This window comes from Diadema antillarum, unplaced genomic scaffold, assembly GCF_040938485.1.
Source record: "Diadema antillarum isolate AM-2024a unplaced genomic scaffold, OU_Dant_1.0 seq00001129_RagTag, whole genome shotgun sequence".
NCBI classification, from domain to species: domain Eukaryota; kingdom Metazoa; phylum Echinodermata; class Echinoidea; order Diadematoida; family Diadematidae; genus Diadema; species Diadema antillarum.
Genome location: NW_027271942.1, coordinates 402,633 through 429,837, shown reverse-complemented (window position 1 = coordinate 429,837; position 27,205 = coordinate 402,633). Strand labels below are relative to the sequence as shown.

The window sequence follows — 27,205 nt, the reverse complement described above, 5'->3', positions numbered from 1 at the left end:
TGTTGTCAGGTTTCAGTCAAGAGATCACCGATTGACTGCTTTCATTTCAATTCAACTTTGTCTCATAGGTAATTTCATGTCTTGCTCACATTGTACTGATGTGCAGAATAACTTCATTGAGTCTCCACAAGAATACTAGTGGACACTTGAAAAAAAAAAAAAAAGCAACCATTTCATGGAAGGGGAGAACATGTATCGACATTAAAACAATTACCTCCTTTACTACAGGTTTTCACTAAGTATAAAAATCTCTGTTTGTAGTGACTAGCACACTTCATTCATCATAAAGTTAGAATCAGCTGTGCCATTGGTCAGGTGCACTCCATGATGTGTCTGCTCAGTGACTCTTGTCCTCCCCAGATGTCATCTGGATACTGCAACCCCTGGCCTACCGAGGGAGGATCATCTGCCACGCCCATCACATGGGGACCAGCGTGGTCCAGGTCCGACTGCAGCAGGGACGGTCCCTCATACACCATGCTGTCCGTCTCTGGTGGCTGGTGGTGGTGGTGGTGGTGGTGGTGGTGGTGATGTTGGTGATGGTCGTCACCATGGGGATGGTGATGGTGATCCTCCACGTCATCACCGTGGTGATGAGGGTGGTGATGCGTTCCACTCACCATGCTGTGGATGGAGTGCTGGTGGTGCTGAGAGAGATGAAAGCCTGAGGATTCGTCCTGCGAATCAGATTTCTCCAGGGGGCCATGTACTGAAGCATCACTGGGGCCTAGTCCTGAGTGTTGGGAGGAGGAGATTCAAAACAAGAAAAACAACTATGATGATAATTGGTTCTGTAATTGTCACACAGTGGGTCCAGATACAGATTAACATTTTTATGCACAAGGGAAGGTTATCTCAATTCTCCATATCGCATATAGCAAAATATCGTCCCAGAATGCATTGCGCAATCAACATCCTGGCTTTTATGCAGTCAGCTTAACTTCCTGTTATCACCAACACGTTACGTACGCAATGCACTGCACCGCAATGCACTGCACGCCAACACACAGTTTCACTTGCATCGGTAGCGTCTGCTCAACATCGGTCACGTAAATTTTACCTTTTCAGCAAGTGTCTTTCTAAAAGCTATTACTCGTGGATGATCGCGAAAGATTCAAGAACTTTTGCTCCCTACACCTGCCCCGCTGCCCCCGGCGAACTAGAGGCCCATTGCACTGCTGCTAGTGCTGAGTACACAGTTACAACTGCTGCACTGAATGTGCCGTGTTCATCTATTCTTCAGATCATTTATGAGGCCGACATTACTGAAACTATACCCCTTCACAGAATTCAGAGATGTTGAAATCCCTAATCTGAATGTTTTCACTTCATATTTAACTATTTTGACTTAGATAAAATAGTTGAAAATTGACCCACGTGTACGATCTTTTCATCGCACGCGACGATCTCTATTACAGTCCCACATATACAGATTTGTGTAAGTTCTCCACACAAGAAGCCTATTATGGCAAAATTGTTCACGATGAATAAGTGTGTGGGACGCTAGCCGCGCCGCTGCACGCAGCGTGCATGCATGCATAATAGCGCGCGGAGCGATAGCTGCAACCAGAAGTGGGGTTGACTGCAAATCGCTCCAAAACACGCCGATTAAATTAGTGCGCCGCCAACATTGGTTCTTTTATAGCTATATGCGATATGGAGAATTCATACAAATTTTGCATGCACCAGTCTACACATTGTGCTATGTCTCATAATGTTAACACTTTATAGATGCACACCATTTCACTTTTCAAATACTTTGCCTAAACAATTGTGAACTGCTCTATACCTCTTGCTTTCTTGAATGAGCAGTACAATTTCATACACATTTTCCCATTTGTCTATCAACCTACCTCTTTGGTCTACCATGTGGCAATCATTTGCCACTATGTAAGTGCATCCATACGTCCATTTTACTTTTTCTGCATTATGACTTGCAACTCCATTTACCAGAATTCGAAAGAAAGAGAGAAACTTACCAGTAATCACATAATTGTCTTTTCATACCACAGTGTCAAGCATTAACTACCAAAGACTTGAAAAAAAATATTTTGATGGCAGAATGGCTCATTGAAATGACAGGTTTGTCAGAAATGTCTTGAATGTTCACTTTCTTTGAACTGGGTTTGCTATAATTGTCTAAGAGTGCAGGTACACATATTTGGGGAATTGAGAATTTTTACTTGACTTCTGACCGACCCTTTTATAAGTTTATGCACTAAGTAATTTCCAAGGTATGAAGAAAGAGTGTAATTACAGTACAAAATAATTTTTTTTTTTTTTTTTTTTTGGGGGGGGGGGGGGCATTGAAACCTGGCCTTTGACCCTTAAAGGGAAGATAAACCCCAAGAGCAATGTGGATTGAGTGAAAGCAGCAACATTAGTAGAACACATCAGTGAAAGTTTAAGAAAATCGGACAATCGATGCAAAAGTTATGAATTTTTAAAGTTTTGGTGGTGGAACCGCTGGATGAGGAGACTACTAGAGGTTATGACGTATGAGTGGACAACAATACCAAGAAAACATAAAGAAAATTTTACAAAAATCCATTTTTCATAAAAATTACAAATTCCATCAACTTGATATTGACATATGTTGAGGGTAGCAATTATTCCCCCTGCTTTCTGAAAGAGGTTGGTCCATTGCTCTTTCATAATTCTAGAAAAGTGAATTTTTGTTGAATTTCCTTTATATTTTCTTTGTATTGTTGTCCACTAATACGTCATATCCTGTAGTAGTCTCCTCATCCAGCGGTTCCAACACCAAAACTTTAAAAATTCATAACTTTTGCATCGATTGTCCGATTTTCCTCAAACTTTCACTGATGTGTTCTGCTACTGTTGCTGCTTTCACTCAATCCACATTGCTCATTGGGTTTACTTTCCCTTTAACCTTTGACCTTTTACCTTCTGGCTGGAAATTTCCTAGAGAATCTCCATTAGGTAATGCATGTACACGTATATATTAAGTTTTAAAACTAATAATGCAAGCATTGCATATACTAGTATATGAGGGAAATAGTAAAATTTTGAGGAGTTGACCTTGACCTTTGACCCCTGACTATTGACCCATGACCCCTAAATTCCCTAGATAATCCCTGCCAGTCAGTTCATGCGTAAGTACCAAGTTCCATGAAGATACATTGAACCATTTGCGAGAAAAGTGATATTGCAACATTTTCACCTAACCTTTGACCTTTTGACCTTTGACCTTATGACATGAAACTCTCTCTGGAGAATCTTTACGCAGTAGTACATGTCTACACCAAGTTTCAAGAAAATACCTTTGGGCATTGCATCCAAATGGGGGAAATAGCAACATTTTTAGCATTTGACCTTGACCTTTTGACCTTTGACCTCTTGCCAATGTCACTAAAGTTTACTTAACTAATTGTCCCATCATACATCATCCTTGGACCAAGTTTGGTGAAAGCTGCTTCATCCAGTTTTGAGTTATCACATAAACAGATAAATTTTAGGATTTGACCTTGATCTTTGACCTTTGACCTCTGTTCAATTTCACTAAAAAACTAATCAAGTAATTGTCCTATCATACATCATCCTCAGACAAAGTTTGGTGAAATTTGCTCGATCCAGTCTTGAGTTATCGCGTAAACGGATACAATTTCATGATTTGACCTTGACCTTTGACCTCTGACCTTTGGCCGATTTCACCCAAAATCTTATCAAATAATTGCCCCATCATACTTTATACTTGGACCAAGTTTGGTAAAATTCCAGTCAATATTACTCAAGTTATCGCGTAAACGAAAGCGGACGGACGTACGGACGTACAGACGTACGTACGGACGGACGGACAACCCGAAAACATAATGCCTCCGGCACCACTTCGTGGCGCCACTTCGTGGCGGAGGCATAAAAAATGTCTTACACTGATTTTAATGTGGTAAGGGATCTCACACTACTCACCTTTTCCTAGGTGTATTACAAAAGCATTCTAAGTGTGTCTCGATAATTAGGAATGATTTCTAACCATCAATGATGTCTTTACAATTAAATGTTACGATGAAGTCTTTAAAGTCGGACGATCGTCATCCCTAATGGTACGTAAACTCCCGAACGACCGAAGTTTGTGCATGCAAATGCGCAATGCCAGACTCAGTGCTATATCCATAAACGTGTCGGACAATGCTGCCACTGAGACACGTGTGTGTGTGTGTGCGTGCGTGTGTACGCATCATACACAAACATTGTGACCGCGAGCTGTGGTGATTGGAGGAGAGAGGCCAGAAGACGTGTGGCTCTTTTGGCCTCTCTTCATGCGCATGCGCACTGAGAGTGTGCGTTCATTCGGAAGCTCTCGTGGCTCGCTCGGACAGCCATTTTGGGTCAGGAGATTTGTAGCACAGAACTCTTGTAGTCTAGAGTGTTGTTCGCTGACCCACTGAGCCAGCGCTATTCTCATTCGGGGTCACTACATTTGATACAGAATGGGAGAGGCAGCGCGTTGCGTTCGTCTCCGTGCCGCACATACCACTCGCCACGACTGTAAGGCTTTAATATCAGAGGGCAGGAGTTCATAAACTGGAAGTTTTGCCAGCAAACAAAATGTCGTTTATGACAAACACTGTATGATGACATGTTAAAGGGAAATCTCCCAACATTATGTTGCTTTGTATGAAACAGAAAAATAAGAGGGGTAAATCAGTGAAAAATTGGTAACAAAGAGTTACGAATTGTTAAAGTTTAGAGAGTGAGACAAATTGGCAGCTCTGTGTGATGAAGGCGTTGAGAAGCTCTCATTTGTTTTGTACACAAAATTTCCCTTATTTTCATTTTGCTCAAATATTGGGCACAAACAGAATTTATGTGCCGATATGGACATGCAAAAACAAAATTACTGTCATCATATACCAAGAACAAGCCAGGATAAAACATTTCTTGAGAGAAAAATAAAAACTGGTAAACTTCAGTGTGTGAACCGAATAGAGAGCAGCTCAACACCTTGACACACACTCAGGGCTGCCATTTTATATTCTAAACTTTTACAGTTCAAAGCTTTTTTGGTGTGTGTGTCTGCATTTTCCCCCCTAAATTTCCACTGATTTACTCTGCTGATTTTTCTGTTTCCATATAAAACAATACGATATCAGGATGGAATTTCCCTTTAAGAGTTGGGTCAGGGGAAGGGTGTTGAAGTGACGCTACCTGGTAAGAGTGAGTGTGAGAGTGATATATCATCTGAGCCATCAGCAGTGCACGTTGCTGCTGCAGAGGGGACTTCATTGGAGTCAATACCGGTGATGGCCTGGCTGATGTTGGTGTCTGGCACACTGTCCTTCAGACGCTCTGTACGGGGAAAAGAAATGAGAACAAACAATCAAAGTGGAGAGATATGTGACAATGATGATGGCAAAAGTAACTCAACTGCATGAAATATATATTTTCAGCTGCAAATGGTAAATTGTGGCTTTAAGCAGGCCCTGGACCCCAGTTGCACGGTACATTGCTCTTCGAGCTTGTGATGTGCACTCACGAGCTTAACATTTTCTCATACTTGCACAATCAGTCTTTAATTTGCTAGGAGGTCCATGCAGGAGAATCTCCCATTTACGAGATTCTCAGGTTTGTTGGAGTCTTTGCATTTTCTATGTACTGCCGAAGAATTTGACTTACCTATACTGAACCGAGACTTGTGGTTTGCATGATGCCTGCTGCTGCTACCCCGTCCCTTTGATGTCAGCCCCTCTCCCATGATGTCGGCCTCACCGTCGAGCATGGGTGACACCTTGCTGTCTGACAGGCTGCTGTGGTGGCGCCGTTTGTGGGTGTTACGGCTGGCGCTCTGGGTGAAGACACGCCCACAAATCTCACACTCATAGGGCTTCTCACCTAACAGACATTTAGGAGAGAAAAATCAGTTTGTGCAAGATTAATGGCACTGGATGACATATCTCATGAGTGGATAAACTGAACATTACAGAAAAGTCAAACAAACAAAGAAAAAAAACTGGTCTTACATGAAGTTGACAGGAATGCCTCAGACTTTTCATCAAGTCACCCGTGTCTGTCAAGGAGGTCCCTTCATCCATTTTTAAATGAAGATTTATCTTAACCACTGACATTGCCGATTGATCAGTAACTCTCTTGGCTCACATGAAATAATTTCAAATGAATAGCTATCTATCACAGAAAATTATGATTACCATTGGACATTTATTGTGGAAGTTATGACAAAAAATTAATTTCTCAGGTAAGTTTCAGTGACGTTTAAACCTTAATCTCTAGCCTGTCTCCCCTGTCACTTCATGTAGGTCACTACTTACTTATTCTTTATACTTCTTTCAATATCATAGTATCACCTGAGACTCCCGACTAAAATTCTGGCTGGAAAATGAAATCTTAGACAAAACACAGTGACCCTTAAGTTGCATGTCCATCCTTCTTCCAAAATTACAACAACAATAGACAAATTGAAGAACTGTTCCATGTTTGCACTTATGGTACAATGTGGGGAAATTAAACCCATTTGCTGACTATCACTAGACACCTGGAACGAACCTCGGGAACTGACATCATTTGCTTGTTTGCTCTTGTTTTATTTTTGTTTGCTTTTGTTTTTTGTTTTTGGTGGAGATAAGTGGGGCGTATAATTTCAGCAGGTTTGCAAACTGCCTTTTGTCAGAAAGTGAACTTGGCTCTTTTACATATGTGAGTCATGACTCACTCACACAGGGACCTCTATCTTATGTCTTATCTGAGGGACAGAGTTTTTTACTTACTCTTACTCGAGAGGACAACATGATTACACACATAATTGACTTCATTTCATGTATCTCTTCATATCGAAGATGAGAATCCAAAGGGAACAGCAAACAGTAAGTCTCTCACAAGCATTAAATATCTTTAAGTGATAGTCTGCATTTTAGAACTCAATACTATACTTGAAACTTTCAGGACACTTTATATAAAATGGATTTGTAAGACATGTGGTACAGTCAAGATTTTACTTTTCTGTATAAACAAATGGTGCACGTTGAAGTGGGGCATTTTAATAAGACAAAGATGGGGAGGCTAGACTTGTGTCATTGTATCATACAGACCTCCTAACCTTTCTTTCTGAAAAATGGGGTTGATTTGGCCCAAAAGTAGGAAAAAAAGAGCAGTTCCCATAGGAGTATGTAGTACAATCATCAAGAAAAATAGGAAACTCCTTCTGAAACAAGAACTGGAAATGGTCAAAATTCAGATTCTTTCCTCCAAATTCAGAATGGTTGGGAGGTCTCTATATCATCCATCCAATTACTTTCTCGAAAGCACCCCTATCTCCTGCAGTCCCCCTGTCTTTTACCCCCTGGGAGGAAATCATTCCAATATGTGGTTATGTTTCCTAGATGCTACAGACTTGGTCTCGCGACCCTGGGATGAAGCCTGAACATTCATTGGCAGCTATAACAAGGGGACTGATGGGAGACATCCAATATCTATGGTTCCCGCATGTTCTCATCTAACGACAGATGTATGATCCCAGCTTCCTACCTCTTCCTGCGGGATTATAAACCGAGACAATAAATGTCACGAAAGGTCAGCCTCCACCTCCCACGTGATCTGTACCCATGTTATCATGAGATGGGGCTGATCAGAGGCATTTAACACAAAACTGCCATGATGCTATCATTAGTGATGTGAAAACACAGACTTTCTTGGCAAGCAAGCCCAGCTAGAGACAACCAAAAGAGACTTCTAGCAAAGAGCATATATGTATTATAGTCTAATGCAAAATTGTGTGACTCAATTACAGACTGTACGTGTGTATAGTAGGAGGTAATCCTGGGCAACATATGCATTGCATGATATTACAGGACTCAACATCATACTCTTGTTTGACTGTACAAAGTGTACTCCCGTTATAACGAACACAGTTATAACGAAATTCCGGTTACAACGAAGTAAAAATTCAGGCCAGAACATTATCAGCTCTATGTTCTTTTATTCTTTATTTGTTCAGTTATAACGAAATTTCGATATAACAAAAGAAAACTGCCGGTCCCGAGGACTTCGTTATAACAGGAGTCCACTGTACTACTACTTCACAACAAATTCTTACAACTCTGATAACATGGTCAAATAGACACACAGAGCAATTAAATATTCAACATCAGTCATTTGTCAGGGCAAATATATGTGATGAATCTGAAACAAATGCGCTGGCAAGAGATGCATCACACCCAAACTGTAGTGAATGCCACAGAAATGACCACAGCATGACAGTATCACAGTTTTGCTTCCTCAGGAAATTAGCTCAACTGCAGACCACATACACATCATTTTGAGCCATCCCTGAAGTGAAAAGGGAAATGCATTTCCTGTACACTGATTGCAATAGCTGATATCTGATAACTGTACTCTATTGGCTTTTGATGCTGGCTGTCGTCCATTAAGAGCATGTCTATCAACTCTAGTTCTGGTTTGTTGTATATTGGAAAGATACTAAATTCAAACACGTTCAAGTTATCACATTTGATGCATATTTGTAGGTCAGTTGTATTACAAAACATCCTACCATATAAAAATTTTGCAAAAAACCTAAAACATAAAGAGTCTAGATAACAATATCTTTCTCAATAAACCATAACTGTATAAAGTTTAGTCTATATACAATTTCATTTCACTATTGTTCACATTTTGCTAATTTAAAAATACTTAACACTGATTATACTCATCAAAACATTTTTACACTGGTTGTTTCTATCCCTAACTCACATTTTAGAACTATTTTGCAGCACTAAAGCTGGGGTTTGTTTCATCGCAAATGGTAAATAATGCCCTTAATAACAACAACTATTTTTTAAAAAGAACTAAACAGGTGTGAATATAACCCTTATTGATACAACCACGCTTTTAACCTATCACGAACACACAAGGATGCAAATCAATGAAGCTATTTGTAGGACTTACATACTGCTGAGACAGTCTGAAATTTGTGAGCCATACATAACAGATTGCATAGGACTGTTCCAAAGCGCAAAGTGTAACTAGTGGTATGTTTAGTGATAACATGAATCCTGGCGAGAAGATGGCATATTTCTATACTTTTTGTCAAATTCCATGTTCAAAACATGTTGTGACAGTTCAAAATTCATCATGTATTTCAGTTACTAGCTTACTATTAATCACCACCTGTAAATCACATGTTGACTTTCAAGCAATCATATCTTTAGAACATAAAAATCGTATGTCAACACAATATGTAGCAATCACCTTTGACCTCAGATATGATGCGATACTGAAAAAAGAAGAAGATTTTTGGTTACTTTTCCTAATAAATGGCTTAAATTGAGGTCTTGTCTAGATAGACGACCAATACAGCTGACCATCTGTGTTTGGTCCTACCTGTGTGGGTCAGCTTGTGTTTCTTCAGACTGGACATCTCCGCAAAGCTCTGGGTGCAGCCCTCAAAGTCACATGCAAATGGCCTCTCACCTGGCACAAAAAAAAACATCACACAAAGGGATAAATCTTTTACTGCCATCATTCTCTTTTATTTAGCTTGCTACATATTTTTCTTTAAAAAAAAAATAATATGACAGAGAATACACCTGCACTTCAAAGTTTATGTGACAGAAAGTATATCTCACTACAGACCGCAGTATTCATTGTCCATGAAAGGCAGTGGCAGATCTGGGGGGGGGGGGGGGGGGGGGGGTTGTGCATAGGAAAACGGCATCATAATTTGTCCAGACTCACAGAATATGTTTCTACAGCACTCAGGCTCAGCCTCGGGCAATACCCAGCTCAGCTAGATCTGGCCCTGAAAGGTATAACTCATTGATTAATACATGACCTGCCTTTATTCATATTTTGAAACAAAAAAACAAACAAACCTGAATATTATCAACATTCTGTCTGAACGCAGCATTTACAAATCAGTGTAGCATGTGAAAACATTGTAAATCTTTCCTGATTTCTTTTTCAGATAAGAATTTGGCAATGACCTTTGGCTACCTTCCTTGTTTCCATCTGTCATCTTAAAAAAAAAGAGAGGAGACTATTTCTAATGTAAATAACAAACTTTGACAGATCTCATGATTGGCACACACCATTGGTCATCAGATATAATTGTTGAGTGGTTGTCTGAAGAACCAACTACACTTACATTGTATCTTTTTCGTTGTTTTATCTATTAATTTTTTTTTGCAAATGAAATGTGAAACCAATCATATTGAATTCTCCTGTGAGAGTGACTGAAGAGACTACATTTAGTGGAGCAATCTATGACGTTTTAGTCACAGAAAAGGTCCTACATAACCTAGTTTTCAATACCAAGTAATGCTCACAGGATGAGCAGGTACTTCAACATGAGTGCATTCAGTATAGAAAATGTGTTTTGAGTCTGGAGCAAATGATGAAAATAAAACAAGAAATGTTCCAAAATGTCACAGTGCTGTGGTTTTGTGCTTGTTTGTTTTCTTCAACCCAAGCATGCAGAGTCCATACAATATTGCCATATACTGTAAAACATGATATATTTGCGGCATGAATTTTTCGCGAATTGGAGCCGACAGCCTTTTTCGTGGCATGAAATTTTCGCGAAGTGCCACTGGCGTTCAATGCATATAATGTAAACACAAACTTTCGCGTGCATTTTAATTTTGCGAATCTTGGCGCTCGCGAAATTCGCGAAATTAAAGTGCATGCGAAAATATCTTGTTTTACAGTATTTAAGATCAAAAACACATCTTCGGTGATGTATCTTCCAGAGATGCCAAGTTTTTAGAAGTGGCTGGGAGTGAGATCCTGCGAGGGAGTGAAGCAACTGAGCAGAGGGAGGGTGTGGGAGGGGGGCAGGGGCCCCTCCTATGGCAGGGAGATTTTTTTAATTTGGGATATGACATTATGAGATTTGGGGCATACCTGTAAGCAGTTTTGTTAATGAAATTGCATTGAAAGCATGTACCAAATCTCATGATTTTTATAAATAAACTGGTTGTCTGAGAATAAAATGTCGTCTTTTTTAAAATTGCAGTCTTTTTTTTTCCCCCTTGCTGCGCCCGGAGGAGCGAGAAAATGGATGCTGGGCGTGTGAGCATGAGATGAGGCACTGATGCGTTTAGTCTCACGCCACAGGTGTGAGACTTGGCAGGTCTGATCTTCAAAAATCTCCCTTCTTTACTGCAACTTGGCACAGTTGTATGCACAAGACTTCAAGGGATTTTCTTTTTTTTGTGTGTGTGTGTCCATACAGGAACACTTGTTATGGGTGCATGACTTAACTCATTCATTATACTCAACACTGGTACACTGGTATAACTTAAAATGCTATTACCCCACGTGTGGCAGCACCTCACCTGTGTGTGTACGTATGTGATTCTTAAGGTTTCCAGCCGTGGTAAAGCTCTTGTCGCAGCCATCATGCGTGCACTTGAAGGGCTTCGTGCCCGTGTGGATCCGCATGTGAACTTTGAGGGCCTGGACAGTGAAGAAAGTCTTCCCGCAGCCCTGGATGCCACAGGAATATGGACGGTCATTCCTGCTTTCAAAAGAACAAATAAGATCTCACAGTTACCAAAGAAGACTACTTGTATCCCACAGGTTCATTGAAAAGCCCTTCATATTGTCACACTTGCTCATTTACTGATTTTGAACTTTAACTGAAGTTACTAAACCAGGTATATACAACCCTATTCCAATAATATGACCATATCCACAATTCAACCATAAATCTACACTACTTTGCCAAGATATGAAATTACCCATTTTCATTGACTTTAACTGTAAGTAATGCAGCTTGCTTAAATCCACTACCATGTAGAAACATGAAAGTATTCTAATATTCTGTCATGACTCACTTGGTTCCACTCCCAACAAGGATCAACACCTAAGTTTTACAAAAACTTGTGAGACATGTGATGTTGATTTGCCACAAAACTGATATTCCATAATCCCATACCCTACTGCACATTGAGCACTCAAAGTTTTACACCAGTTGTGGGACTGGTCAACAATACATCAATATCGGGGAATATTCATTCCTCTACATCCTACAGCAGCATACTATTGGTCATTAGACGGTATTTGTCAGATAAAAAATCTTGATGTAAAGAGAATAGTAGTAGTAGTTGTCTTTGTAGTAAAACTGATGATGATTATGGTGATGATGATGATGATGATAATTATAATAATCATAAAGACAACATTCAATATCACTATAATTATTGTTAATATAATCATCATTATCATTAATGTTAGTATTATTGGTATCATCAGGGGCGGATCCAGAAATTCCCTAAAGGGTAAGTGCCTAAAAAAAATCAAAGGAGGGCGTCAGTGCGCCCCCCCCCCCCCATTTTTTTCTTTTTATTTCTTTTGTTTTAACAAAAAATGATCTGCCACTGATTATTATTATTATCATAATGATTATTATTCTATCATCAGCCATCATCATCACAATCAATATCATCTTTATAATGTTCTAAGGTACAGTGAATAAAGGTATTATTCAACATCATGGCATTGAGTACATGTTAGATTGCCACACCTCGGTAATGACTATGATTACAACCACATCTCATGCTATGAGTAATGGAGCCTGAGGTACACTTACTGCTAGTGCTAGGCAACAATATGTGGACATCAATTCCAGTCTAGCCATGCAAACATTGCTGATATTTTCTCGACAATAAATGATGGATCAAAATGCAGCACAAACCCTAGGCAAGATCTTGTGCACACATTAGCAGCCAATGAAGAGAGAGTCAAAGCAAAGATGAGAAACCCGTGGATATGTCAATCAACTTTAAAACAGCAGCTAATTGCATCCATGCTTTCTGCATGGAAATGACTCCCTCAGTAATACGCTGCCAAAGAGGCTCCTATTTGTGTGACTGCCACAAATAGAGACAACAGCCTGTAGTACGATGTGATCTGATCTTTTTTATTTGAAAAGTACCGTAGTTCCCTCATCTACCAAGCACCCCTCTCCTTCCCCCTCCCCGGAAATGGGTGATGAAATAAATGGGAATTCAATCTCCACAACAGCACATGCCGAGTACATTGTGATAATGTAGTTCTATATTATTCGAAGTGGAATTTAGCATCATTCAACTTTTACATTAGTCATTATACCTCTAACTTTATAACTGTTGATGTCCCTACAACATTAACCTACAAGAGGCTGTCTGTTGTGCAAATGGGGGACCTACAACTTTGCAACCTGAGGCTGCAATATCATAAAGAGTTGAGGACTATCAAAACATTTTGATCAAAGGCAATGAAAGGTATGCCGAATCTGTCCAATAAAGCATGATATATTCGCGGCATGAAATATTCACGAATTGGAGCCAACGGCCTTTTTCACGGCATGAAATTTTTGCAGATTGCCTCTGGCATTCAATGCATATATAGTGTAGACAAGAACTTTCGCGTGCATTTTAATTTCACGAATCTTGGCGCTTGTGAAATTCGCGAAATTAAAATGCACGCGAATATTCCTCGTTTTACAGTACTGTATGTCCCCCCAAAAAATAACAACGGTGTCCTCCGCAACGGTAGCTTTAAGAATAGTGAATCAATCCAAATGCAATTTCATGGTATGAAACTATAACTCATTGCCCACATCTTACAGAAAAGCCCATTCGATTTGCTTCAGTGGTCAAAGAGAAAAGAGGAATTTTGTAGAGCATGTCAGAAGTCTCTTCCCTCCAAGTTCTGTCTATTGTGTTCACACATTAATTTGCATTTCTAAGAGCATCCAAGTGCTAAACTTGGAAGAATCAGACTCATGACATGCTTTACAACAATCCACATTTCTCTGTGACTGCTTAACCAAATCAAATGGGGTTTTCTGCAAAATAGAGCTAAGATGTTATATTTTAAGACTCTGAAGTAGCATTTAGACAGTTTAGTCATATTGGGTGTTATCAGTGCGAAAAGTGGATTGTAATTTTTTTTTTGGACATACTGTAGTCTCGGAATGATAATCAATGGCCATCCAAACTGTTGACACGAGTGCTGCAAACTTGTAAAAGCAGGTTTGCAAACCAGTAAATTTGGCTCTACAACAAATACACATCTACACAAATTGTAGTCCTTGTTTGTAACAATCAGCATGTCAAGCTAGGAGAATACAGCAACTCACGCATGTGTCCTGATGTGGTACTTGAGATTGGCAGGCCACGAGAAGCTCCTATTGCAGCCATTCACAGGACACTTGAGCATCTTGTTGCCCTTGTGGGTTTCCATGTGGTAGCGGTAGTGGCTCGCCGACTTGAAGTTCCTCCCACACTCCTCGCACTTGAATTCCCGCTTTTCTGGATTTCGCAATGAAATTTGAAGCAATTATGACACTCTTTGGCGGATATTTTTACAATGAACACACTAAACATCTCTCGTATGTGCCCCCGTCAAACTTGCATGTTACATATGGTGGAAAAAAAACCCAGGAAGCCATAAAACGAAGAAGCAAGCAGAATGCATACTTCACCATCATAACACATGTCCATCTCGGCATATAAGTATTCAGTTATATGACTGCAGACACCAATCACTGTCCATATCCACATTTATCTTGCATAGTTTAGCCTTCCGTTTCTATAACTTTTCAGAACAATCGGTGGTGTTAGACGCACGGTCGTGTTGTAGGGCTTCATTTCATATTGGAGCCATGTCTGCGAAAGACAACAACTGCCAGTTCTGTCTGATGATATGCCTCCGATTCTGGGCTCTTACTGCTAGAATCAAGTATTTCCTGGTGTGGACATTTTCATGAATATCACACTCTACAGAATTGGCATACAACAACATGTATAAATATAGAATTACTTGTCTGCAAAATTATTATAGACAAGAGAATTTCACTGAAGTTGACTTTGCATGCAAAATTGTTTGTACCATAGTTTCAACTTGTGCAGTATTTTCAGTCAAAAACAAGTGACTAAGAATTGTGTGACTTCCAAACAGAGCAATGCAACACGACTGTAGTATGAAATATTGCACATATATACTGCCCTACTTTGGCAAAAGGAAGCAAGTGACACAAGTGACATTTCTCGTAAAAGAGCAAAATGTGTCTGTCATTTACACTGACGTCAATGGACTATCATGATGTCTTATCTAACATATCTCTTAGTAGGACGAGCGTTTCTGCATGAAATTTGGCCTGGAAGAAGATCTCGTTATGTGAATTATGAAAACATCAATAACTCAAATTTGGATGGTATGTCACTTGCTTCCTTTTGCCAAAGTAGGGCAGTATAGCTGTATTTCAATAAGCCAGTTCGGTGTTCCACTTTGCGCATGAGCTGAAAAGGGTAATTTGAACCAACTGGATATGTCGGATTTTAAATTCACAGAGATAAGCATCTGTGATGTAATGATGATTCAAGTTATCCTTATAAATGCTGCTTGCCAGCACATCCGCCTGACAGCAAAAAAGGGCATTAGGCAATATCAACAGAAAAGACTGTTGATGCATTTAATGCAAAGTAATAAAATGGAGGATTTCCCAAAACTGTTATTAATGGACTATTCTGGTCGCCTGGTCTATGCCAGTTCATCCTTTATTTAATCATGACTGATGAATTCCATAAATTGTTACGTCATGCAAGCTTATGCATTTTGTTACTTTTAAAATGAGTGAAGTGCCTAAACAAATTGAGAAAAAAGTAAGATCATTTGTAAGATTCATCAGCACATGAGCTGACTAGAAACTCCAAATTGGCTTATTTACCCATAAACACGTATTTACAAAAATGTAAACTCAAACACAGTTCGGAAAGACTGATTTTTCATACTCAAATGGCTGAGTTTTGGAACAGGGACATACCATAATAATCATGGTCCTAAACTTCTTCTAATACATGAATTCAGTTTATATTGGGGGCCTTTTCCTGTCCTGGCTTCTCCCCTCCACCGTGTACATTGACACTAAAATGTCTATTGACGGCATTTTGAACAAATAATAAAAAAAGAATCAATACCATGTATGTGAATGAAAGAAAAAAATTAAGAGCAATCATGCTAAATTCATAAGTAAATCAAATAAATCCTGTGTTGCTTGGTTACAATACTGCACAACACAGATTGGGTCATACATTGAAAAATTCATCAAAATCCAAAACAAATGGAGAGAAAATTGTTTTGTTATTTTCATATACCTTGACCAACACTTTTCAGTATCATATCTATGTACTTATTCTATGTCACATACTGTAATTCCAAACAGATTTTTTTTTTTCCATGAAGTACACCTCACCAAATCTTACTCAATCCTCACTTCCCCACTGATTTGATTCCTGTGAGAATCCTTGAAAGGTTTTCAGCTGACAAAGCTTTATTATACTGAAAAATGCCTAGTACCAATTTTCCTCTTTTCTTTAAGGACATAGACAAGTTGGAAAATTTTTTCCATGCTGTAATTTAAGTAGACTGTCTCTATGATCACTCTGGCAATGCTTTTCCTGTTTTTTTAATGGATTTAGTCAAGCTGAATGTCAAGAGCAGAATGTCTTTATTTCTTACTTTTAAAAAAATAAATCTATTGCAATTTTTCAAACTAAATGATAGACATTGACGATGTACTTCTGTTATGCCCTAAAACAAAGTTCTAAATGACATCACAGACTATGATGATGGTGATGAAAAATAACTATGATTACTCTTTTATCATTATTACAATAATCACAATGACATCTGTTCAGCAGATGTATCCAAACATTTAATATATCACTTCCTTAAAGATAGTTGAATATATTATGCAAAATTATAAAAACCAGAATAAAAAAAAAACAACAGCAACAAAACTGACCAGACAATTACCACATGTCCTCCATTACAAAGGAAATCCACCCAAAAAATAAATTCCAAAAGAAAGAGAAAAAAAAATCCCAACAGAATGTTCCAAAATGACAAATATTTGAAATTAAATAAGGAAGATATGACATTTTGACATTTTGAAATTTCACACTTGTTCAGAAAACATTTCTTGACCAGTCCTTAGGAATATTCAAATGAGTGAGTTGATGATGTCATGCCCTAATAATTTTTCATGTATGTTATGTGCGAAATTTGGGAAAATTGTTATTTTTTGCTAATACAGGTCAAGCATGTTCCCATACCAAAATATATCAGAGGTAACATTTGTTTATTCTTATTTTTGGTGGTTTTAAGGCAAATTTTATATTCATATAGCTGAAATACGAGATTTCTGTCATTTTCTATACATGAAATGAATAAGAATTTGTGAGAGCATGACATCATCAACTTGCTGATTTTAATATTCATAACGACTGATCAAGAAGCATTTTCCAAAAATTGTTCATATTTCAGAATGTCATAACTTCCTTATTTTTCATCCGATTATGATTATTTTTGCACTGTTCTGCAGGGAATTCTTTTCCTCTTTCTTATAAAATTGATAAAATTTTGGAGTGGATTTCTTCTTTTAGTTCGATATGACACCTACCTGCAGGTTTGGGTGGAGAGGCATTGTAAGTTCTTGCAATGCTCTCCTGTGTGGCACAGATTAAGTTGGCATGGGCGAGATCTCGCAGCCTGAGCAGCTGGGGAACGTTATTGTCTCCTCCTCCCTTCTGCATGCCCCCTCCCAGCACCAACACTGGCATGAAGGTGGCAGTGGTATTGCCCAGTGCACCCAGCGGTGCTTGAGTCCTCGTGGGCAGGTTCACAAGGAAGAGGCTGGACTGCTGGAAGGCTAGGCTGGACAGGGCGTCCATCGTGTCCACATCGTCCCCGAGCGGCTGGGAGAACTCGCTCCCGTTCAGGTCTCCCGCCTCGTCGATGGAGTCCATGCCGTCCACTGGATCATCGTCGTCATTAACGGTCAGACTGGACTGCGGGACGGTCAGGGAGGAGCTGAGCAGAGAGTGGGGATCCGGCTCCACCAAGGCGGAGGATGGAGTGTCGTTCAGGCAAGAGGTGGCGTGCATGAAGCTGCTGGCCATGACTGAGGATGCGTCTGCGTTGCTACCTTGCTCCACCTTGAGATGGTGAACGACGGGGAACTGCGAGAGGTTACTGTTGGACGCGGTCATGATGAGTACTGGTACCTCTACACCATTACGTGAAGTCTACTTCTAAGCACAACCTGCTTGAACGCTCTCTGTCTCCATCCATCACAAACAATAAAATCTGAAATAGAAGAGAACAACAGTCTACTGATGTGAATAAATTGGGAAAGACTGCAATATTAATTCACTTACAGTGGACTCCCGTTATAAAGAAGTCCTCGGGACTGGCAGTTTTCTTTCGTTATATCCGAATTACGTTATAACCGAACAAATAAACAATAGAAATACATAGAGTGGATGACACTGCAGCCCAAATTTTTACTTCGTTATAACCGTGTTTGTTATAACGGGAGTGCACTGTATTACAATCAGTGTAAACGACTTTAGCTGAAATACTGATGCATCAAATGAAATTCAAGTTGTCTAAAGGTATCAGTTTGATGGGTCAACATGGAGTCAACATTGATGGAGACCCATCAACATGATGGGTCTCTCACGGCAACACTAACACCAGCACCGAACTTCACATGACGAAAATGATAATCCCTAGGGGCTAGTGTTGGCCAATGGGGAAACAGGATGTAAATCGCCGATACAAATGGTGGAGCTCAGTTCAGCAGACAACATTAAACACCGGGCCCAGCACCAAACTACCGGAAATAGGTCATAATTTTGACGTCAACCTCCCAACATCAACTGATTTCAAGTTCGGTTTTATTGCTGGTGCTAGTGCTGAGATAGCACTGACACTAGCACTCAATTTGAAATCACCTATTGTATCAGGTGTAACTCAAATTGTAAGTACCCAAGAAAAATTCAGAGAATCCCATTCCAGGGAACACATCACACTTTAGAGAACTAATTAGAACAAGGTAGAGATCTGATTTTACAGAAAGCTTGATGGCGTTTTGTTTCTTCCTGCAATAACATTGTTAGGAACAACTACCCATCAGTACTTCTACAGCTGGATACACACACACACACACACACACACACACACACACACACACACAGACAGAGACTAAATAATGTTGCAAAGTGACATGGGCAAATACATGTTGAATCAATAATTTTCTAGGCAATATTACCCAACTTTTGAGAGAAATAGGGTCATCTGAAATAGGGTAACAAGAACTCAATCACACCCATACTTATATGTTTAATACAATCAGAGCTTTTTTTTGGTGAATATATTTTAGCTGTTTTTAAAATTATCCCCATCAATCCCCCACCCCCCCCCCCCCCCACCCCCCACAAACACACAAACACATTTACCGGTATATTATATAGTTTACATGGAAGGCTTGGGTTACCTTCGCACACATCACTGATGGTATTTGTTCCTCCATTCATCCACTGCTCCACTCTGCCCTTGGGCAATTCCGCGGTAACGGAATTACAAATCAGAGAATTTTGGCTCATATTCTTTCACCCTGTATACAGGATTGATTACTTTGCCTTCTCTTGATACATTTAAAAGATGCAGAGGTACTCACGCTGTCACCTCAAATACAAATTTGTTAAATGTTCTCACTTGGTTGGTTACAAAGGAGGTCTATGTGCGATGGTAACGGAATTACCAGAGAATTTAGTCACAACTTCAACTCTGACTTTGGGAGTTGTTTCTCTGAAATCTATAACACATACACTGTAGGCTGTTGTCTGATTTCAGCTTTGATTGTGTCGACTTCAATTCAGTTGTATTGTTTTTCAAATATTTCATCACATTTTCCAAGCAGCACGCTTTTTCCCTGTAAAGTCAGTGGTAACGGAATTACACAAATGGTAACGGAATTACGCCTTCTGAAATACACTGGAAAAAATACACATTCTTGGTACTCATGTATTCTGAAATGTCTTGATAAAGATTGTTTAAGCCTTTAGCTATAATATAACCACTAAAGAAGTACTCTCTAGCCTTTGACCTTGAACTGCTACAAGTGTATAGGTGCCAAATAAGTTTTTATTGTCAAAAAACATAAAATGTTCATGCTAACTACTGTGATTTGAAGTCGTAACTATGTCAATCAAGATCTCGTAACTTCTAAGTACCACATCCATCAAAATTTGTCTACTTTCAAGTTAAGAATTTCACACTCTGCAGGTAAATGACATCTAAGACACATGGTAACGGAATTACGCTAGAATAGCCCTACACAAGTACAATTCTATAAATCCAGTCAACAATACTCAAATTTTCTTGTATTTCTTTTGTTGATATCATGCAAGACAGATTTCTCTGTTTTCTTCTTCCTAAATATGCCAATAATTGACAATATGTGTGAATTAAATACAAGTATTGTACATAAATATTATGTGCACATGCATAAGAAAATAATGAAAAACTGTCCGGACTGACACTGAATTTAAATCTAAATCATAAAGTGCCAATTTACAGTGCAAGAGCACAGTGTGCAGCCCCATCATTGAACACAATGTTTAATATTAAGTATGAACACTAAAGATGCTTGAAACTTTTAATTTGTTAAGTGAAAAGATGCAGTTGTGGTTCAATGACAAATATAACAAATTACAATTCAATCATAAATAGAAAAGAAAATTTTCTTATATGATTATGGTACTGCACCAGTGCTTAATCATTATTATCTATGTTGTGGCATATATTAATCACTAAAAACTTGTGACATTTTACTAATAGCTGAAGTTGCCCCCTGGTATATACAAATGTAATGTAGTGCATAATTTGATAATTCCCTTTAGTCCTACTTAAGCCCATCAAAATAAAATAAACTAAACTAAAAGGAAATAGAAAACAGCAAAATAACTTTAACAAACTACAACTTTTTGAACCATTAGAGTGAGTCCACCAAATTCTGTTAATTCATAGAAAGGTAAGAGGGCCTCTTTTATCCATCTGCAGCTCACTGTGTTAGAGTTAGATTAATCAACCTATGAATAATGTTAGTATTTACTTCTGACCACACAAAATTTCCAAATGACGTCTTCAGAAACACAATCATGACTTGGCCTATAATTTTCCTACAAGTTTCCTGTCTTTGTCTTTCTTCTTTGACTATTCTTTGACTTTCTTCTTTGACTATTCTTTGACTTTCTTCTTTGACTTCTTCTATTTTGTCATCCTGAGTATTGCCATATATTTACTCACAAGAAGTGTGCATCTTCTCTTTTGCGGTAAGTTGTATTTTGACTGCCTGAAAGCAAATTATAAAATACACTGTAATGGCACTTGTATGAAAGGAAAGTGGATTGTACAGCAAATGGTAACATGAAGGGTAAAGGTAGAAGCAGAAGCCCATTGACTTTAGTATTTAGAATCTTCTTAGGATGGGAAAGTATAGGACTAAATGTTACATTTTAGAGCTGTATCACAATTACTGAATGGGTAAATGTTCATCACAAATGGTGTTTTTGTCTTCATTCCTTTTAAAAAGAAAGGATTAAAGAAAAATTTCAAAGGGTAGCAGATGCTCTGTATCAAATGGGCATGAAAATCAAAATAATGTCTCTGTGGAGGAAAGATCTAAGAAACAAATGAAAGAAGGTCATAGTCATACACTTACCATTAAAGATAAAGGACTTGAGGATGAAAACATGACATGTTCAATAAAAGGTCAGACTATCGACTTGGTGATAATAAAGCCTTTAGCATACAGAAAGATCAAAGGTGTCACATTCAGTGGGCATCCCGTGTCAAGTAATGACTTCTATCACATTGTGTATGATCCTTCTCTTAAATTCTTGATCTTTCCTCACAAAAATTATCCTGTTCACTTCTCTCTGTCAGTAGCAGTGCTCTCTTTTCCTATTAAATAAATTTTATGTCCTTCCTCTTCTTTGTAACTTTGTTCAATTTATGCTGCATCACACCCATTCAATAGTCCCTCATCACTATACTTAGATTTTGTATGAAACCATGAGACTTTTTAGCAAGAAAATATACAAATTGATATCTCAAAATTCAGTATGATTTTTAACATTTGAGAATGAGTATCTGTAGCAAACCTTATAAAGTTATCAGTTAGCACAGTCTCCATGTACACATGTAGTTCTTGTACATGAGAAAATGTGAAGGAAGGGAGGAGACTTTCAGCACAAGAAGTCTCGTCAAGTGTGTACCCTGATGTCAGGACTCACTGTCAGAGGCATCCAGCTACACTATGCTGAGTCATGTCAGTGTATCATACCATACATATATTTCAACTTTCACTCCTTTACTGCCAATCACCAACACTGTTAAGCTCAATAATAATGCCCTGAAGCTATTTCATGAACAGTTCACATACATATTGGCACGAAAGTAGGATATGTCATTCTCTTCCATATTAGATGTGCGTGTAATTCCGTTACCATGTAATTCCGTTACCACAATTACAGAAGAACTGAAGGAGATATTTCACAAAATGTTTTGTAACTTTTCAGGGAGTCACATGTAGAGAAAAAATTTACAAGTGGAGAAAAAATCAGTGATTAGTTTGTTCAGGAGAAAACTTTTTTCAATTTTATGGTAACGGAATTACGTCAATTTGTCAGTAGATTTTGAACATTTCTCCAAAAAATATCATAATGAGAGTGACTGAATGCTTCATTTAATGTGATTGTTGAAGCATAGGAAGAAAGATGTGGAAGTATGGATAAAGCAGAGAGATATTTAAGTTGTTTCATTTTAAATTTTCATTTAATATTGTAAGATTTTAGATAAATACAATAAATAGTCTTCCAACTTTAAAAGTGTGTACAACAAAAACGAGGAAAGTTATTGGTAAAGGGTTTTTTGTTTCCGTAAATACAACAATCCGTCTGTACGGGAAACTGAAATTTCAGAGCATTTACTTAACTTTGAATTTTGCTGTTTTTGCCCTTCCCATACGGAATTGCCCCCTTGCACTCTCTTCCTTTATCTTTGTGTTTTCCTGTTCACTCATTGTTTTTTGTCTTGACTGAATAAACAGCAATCAACCTGTTCATTCTATCAACCCCAATTTCCTTTCCTCTTTGTCAACACAGTCAGTTTTAGACACATTCATTCCTGGCATATGAGTGTAATAATAGGAAAGTTTTCAGCACAGAAGATTAAGAAAAAGTCATATCTCTATTGAGCTATAAAGTATTTTTTTTCAGTAAATCATGTGGAAAAGATAGCATACAAATTAGGTAAAACTTTTCATGATTTTCTTTGCTATGGTACACTATTTATGTCATGATGGCCTATGTTTCACATCAAAAGTGTGACGTGCACTTTCAGCACAGATAGGAGAAGCCAGTTTAAGCACTATACTGTGTATTACAAATACAGTAAGTGTGAATACATTTCACATTTAGATTTGCTTCCCCATTATTACATCTGCAGTGAATAATCAAAATATTCCATGAAAAATGTTACATTTAAAAGAGTGCCTCAAGCGTGGTAGCTAGTTCCAGTTTAGCACTTTACTCTTGGTGCCCTATGCCATGGGTTGGATGAAACAGAGGAGATACAGGATTGGAAATTCTTTTGTTAGAAGAACTGCATGCATAGTGACAAAACACACCAAAAAAGTACATGTATTTTTGTAGCTCACACAACACTCATTTTGCAAGGCTGGTATGCTGGAAATGAGAGAATATTTATTGGTTTCCACATTAACACTGGTTACATTTTATTTTTTTTTTTTATTATGAGCAATTCTACCTTTGATTGCTTTAAATGCATCCTCAAAATTTTCATCTAAAATCAAATCATGATGGTGTACTGTAGGTGTATCCACAACAGGTAAAAAGTTCAAATGCAAGCGATAATGCTGTGCACAACTTTCAATTTGGTGTCGACCCTCTGGGGGAAGGGATAGAGTTTGGCTGAAAAAATTAGTTAATTGTTCATACACTTTGTACCGTTTATAAAAATGGGTTTAAGAATGTAGGCAATCAGAGGTGCTGAAATGAGTCACATGCGCTCTCTTTACTTTTTCACTATTAATGTAAGGAAGTGCAAAAAGTGTGCAGCAAAACAGTACATCTGCACTGCATGTTTATCTAGAGGCAGATTACTGATTGCTTTGTACAGCTGTTCAAAATCGTGAGTCCACCTGAAGCACCAACTCGGATGATTGCTCTGATTCACACTGTCATTTGCGTGGCTGGTCGAAGAGCAGCCCCATTGTATTGCAATGCACAGTTTTATCAGCTGATATACAGTTAGGTCATAGATCCATCTTATAAACCAAGTCCAAAACAGCACAGGTTTAAACTTGTGTTAGTAGTGGAGATACAGCACATGTAATTCTTGGGTACTCACAATGTTGTGCAATATGAACCATTATGCAACACCTAAAGAGAATGTAGCAATCTGATTGGTTGATTGTTCATCATGTGACATGCAGTTAGACAATTGTAAGTACCATCACGTGGGTGACCTCATCAATTTCCATTCACTACTGTGTTGAACTCAAGATTGACTCATAAGTTTTTGTGCCATTGCTCTGATGTCACAATAACAAACATTTGCCACATCCACTCAACAACTACACGTGCACTTTAGAAAAGTGTACTGTTTCCACCATATATTTAGCGAGTCTAATATTTTGCGAATCGCAACTTTCCGACAATTTTGTGAGCGGTTAAATTCACAATTGTGGAGTACAGCGCTGAATAGAGAAAGGTATGCATGCATCACATTCTTGTCAGGATCAGGTGTTTTTAAATTTGTAAATAGCACCTGACTTGCAAAATTCTCAAAAATAAAAACTTTGCGAAATATTCTGTGTATGCAGTATATTGTCAATTAGTTTTGTAAACAATTGCAACCAATCAGTTTTGTGTATGTATGTATATGGCTAACGTTCTCCCGCTTGAGATTTAATTTCTCCCGCCCTGGCCCTGTGTCTCCCGCTTGAAATGATTTCTTACTTTGTGTCATCGAATGTTGAAAAAAAAAAGGCCTTAGATAGCACTAGAAAGCAGATATACAACCCTACAGCTTCCAGGGCCCTGGACCCCGCCGCAAGGAACTTCGCGCTTCACGCTCGTGATGTGCGCTTCGTGCACATCAAGTTGGTGCCTCCCATTTGCTAGGGGTTTCAGGCGGGAGAATCTCCAGATCAGAAGGTGCTTGGGGTTGGAGTCTCTGCTTCGCCTCGTTGAATAGAGCGCCTCTATCTTTCACCTTGTGTGAAATTGTACCATTGCACTCATGACCATTGCACTCATGACCACTATTTGTATACTGTCGTCAGGTTTCGAGTGCACTGCATCTACTCTCCCCTGCATGCACTTTTTGTCTCTCTCCTGAGCACACTGTCATAGGCAATAGTTCAGTGAAATGATTCCCTGCCTACTCTGGTCTAGAGTAATCATTTCTGTTTGCAACAGGGCAGTTTCATTCATTCAAGGCCCAATCAGGTGGGAGTACCCCCCACTTCCCATTATAACACTTGCTAATAACTCCAGCTTTTATTCTATAGTGGGACTCGTCACACTCGACACTCTTCTAGCTGTTTCATCGATGAATGTGACTGTATCTGCTGCAAATAAATAGGTACCCGTCACAACAAGGATATTACTGTAGTGTATGTTGTATTTGCACTTACTGTCTAAATATTTGAGAGCCATGCCATAAGCAGAATGCAGATTGACAAGATCAAGACTCATCATTCTATCATACCTACAGCACGGTTCCACACTAACTTTTATTTTTGGTGGCCCAAAGGCAAACATCCCGACCTTTTTTGGTGGCCCAATCAGGCCACCAAATTCTTCATTTCTGAAATTTTGGTGGCCCGACTTGCGTTTTTGGTGGTCCCAGGCCACCGGGCCACCGTTAGTGTCGAGCCCTGCCTACAGACACAGTGTATGTTTAGAAATAGGTACTGTTGCTTGTGAAGTATGAGTGTGTACCTCTCATTAGACACTTTTGGTTCTGTCATGAGGAACCTGGATAGCTATGCGACAGAATCTAATGTTAGAAGTAGAATTCAGGGAAAGGGCAAAATCATGATTTATGTCATTGATTGACATCATTTGATTCAAGTTCAATTTCGATTCCAGTAATTTCTCACAGGAGGAGACTACACATCTAGGACCCCTGGCTGCATCACCAGCATGAGGCAGAGGCTAAACCTACCCACCCTAGCATCAAGAAGGCAGGTACTAAACTATCATCCTTCTTCAAAGCGGTCGAGGGGTTAGTCCCGGGTCTACCCGTCGAAAATTTTCTGACCAAAACAAGACCTAAAAGAAATATCAAAATTAAACAGTTCAAAGATTACAAAACACAGAATATTCTTGAAAGACAAGTGATAAACCACGACAAAGGGTTTAAAGTTCATCATTGTATTAAACACAGAGCAATATAAATATTCATTTTTTGTGAGCACCCCCCTTGCCTGGAATCACCTTCCAGCAACAGTAATCAACAGCCCATCTTCAGAAGTCTTCAGAAGCAAGACAGAAAAAAGCCACCTTCGTTACGATTAATTTAGTTCACGCCCTCATCTCCCACCCAGTCCGGCAGCGTATTGATCCAGATCCAGATCCCCCATGTCCATGCCATGTTGTTATCAATTTTTCATATAGAAGTGCATGTTGGGCAGAACAAACCCCATGTGAACTGTAGTAGTACTTTAAGTAGTACGAGCTGTACGAGTATGCCCTAACCCCGGCAAGGGGCGCTCCTCCTTGTACACAGTTAAATTTACGCGTTGGGGCTGGTCGCAGTTGTTATCGCCATCATCAACAAAGTATGCCCATGTAATTTATACACTGCTCATTCAATGTTGCTATTTCATGATTTGGAGTTTGGGGCCTAAATAATCAACATAATCACGATAATTATGACTGAATATGAGAACGCCGAATATCACGCGAGTCAGCCGAGACATGCATGTCATGCAATGTCGCGTCGGCACACAGCATGCCACAGAAGCATCTCGACGCACCTGTACCTGCTTTGATCCCTACACCTAAACCCACTCTTATAATGCCAACAACCGTTTGGTCAGCTCCAACACAAACGTACCTCGCCCGAAAGGTGAGGATGGGGACACAACGTAAACAGTGCTAAGAGATCGAGACTTTGTCTCTGGTCATGCATGCTCCAGAATTGATTACATAAACAATAAACACATCAACCAATCAAGTCAGTATAACAAATTCACACATTTTCTCTGACATGTGCTGGTAAATCAGAAATTCTCACCAGTTTTAAGCTTACATCCAACGGCCCCTCCGAGGGTGAACTCGCTGCACGTTCGCCTTCGACGAGT

General features: G+C 39.0%; 1 protein-coding gene across 1 annotated transcript; it reads right to left on the bottom strand.

Annotated features, from left to right (window-relative positions):
• Positions 1 to 256: 256 nt before the first annotated feature.
• On the bottom strand, positions 257 to 27,204 carry LOC139744026 (uncharacterized). Its single transcript, XM_071654490.1, has 8 exons — positions 27,139 to 27,204; positions 17,423 to 18,108; positions 14,099 to 14,270; positions 11,310 to 11,491; positions 9,355 to 9,444; positions 5,638 to 5,853; positions 5,170 to 5,310; positions 257 to 733 (listed from the first exon to the last, which is right to left on the bottom strand). Exons 2-8 carry the CDS (start codon positions 18,009 to 18,011, stop codon positions 312 to 314), a joined length of 1,812 nt encoding a protein of 603 aa, XP_071510591.1. The 5' UTR covers positions 18,012 to 18,108; positions 27,139 to 27,204; the 3' UTR covers positions 257 to 311.
• Position 27,205: the final 1 nt, after the last annotated feature.

What these genes read in the sequence shown, in the direction of transcription:
- LOC139744026 (XM_071654490.1), bottom strand. Translation starts at nt 18,011, where the DNA reads ATGACCGCGTCCAACAGTAACCTCTCGCAGTTCCCCGTCGTTCACCAT. An exon ending in CTCTCCACCCAAACCTGCAG is followed by an intron (nt 14,271 to 17,422) that starts GTAGGTGTCATA and finishes TGCGAAATCCAG; the next exon opens with AAAAGCGGGAATTCAAGTGC. An exon ending in TCACATACGTACACACACAG is followed by an intron (nt 9,445 to 11,309) that starts GTGAGGTGCTGC and finishes TTTTTGTGCCAG; the next exon opens with GTGAGAGGCCATTTGCATGT.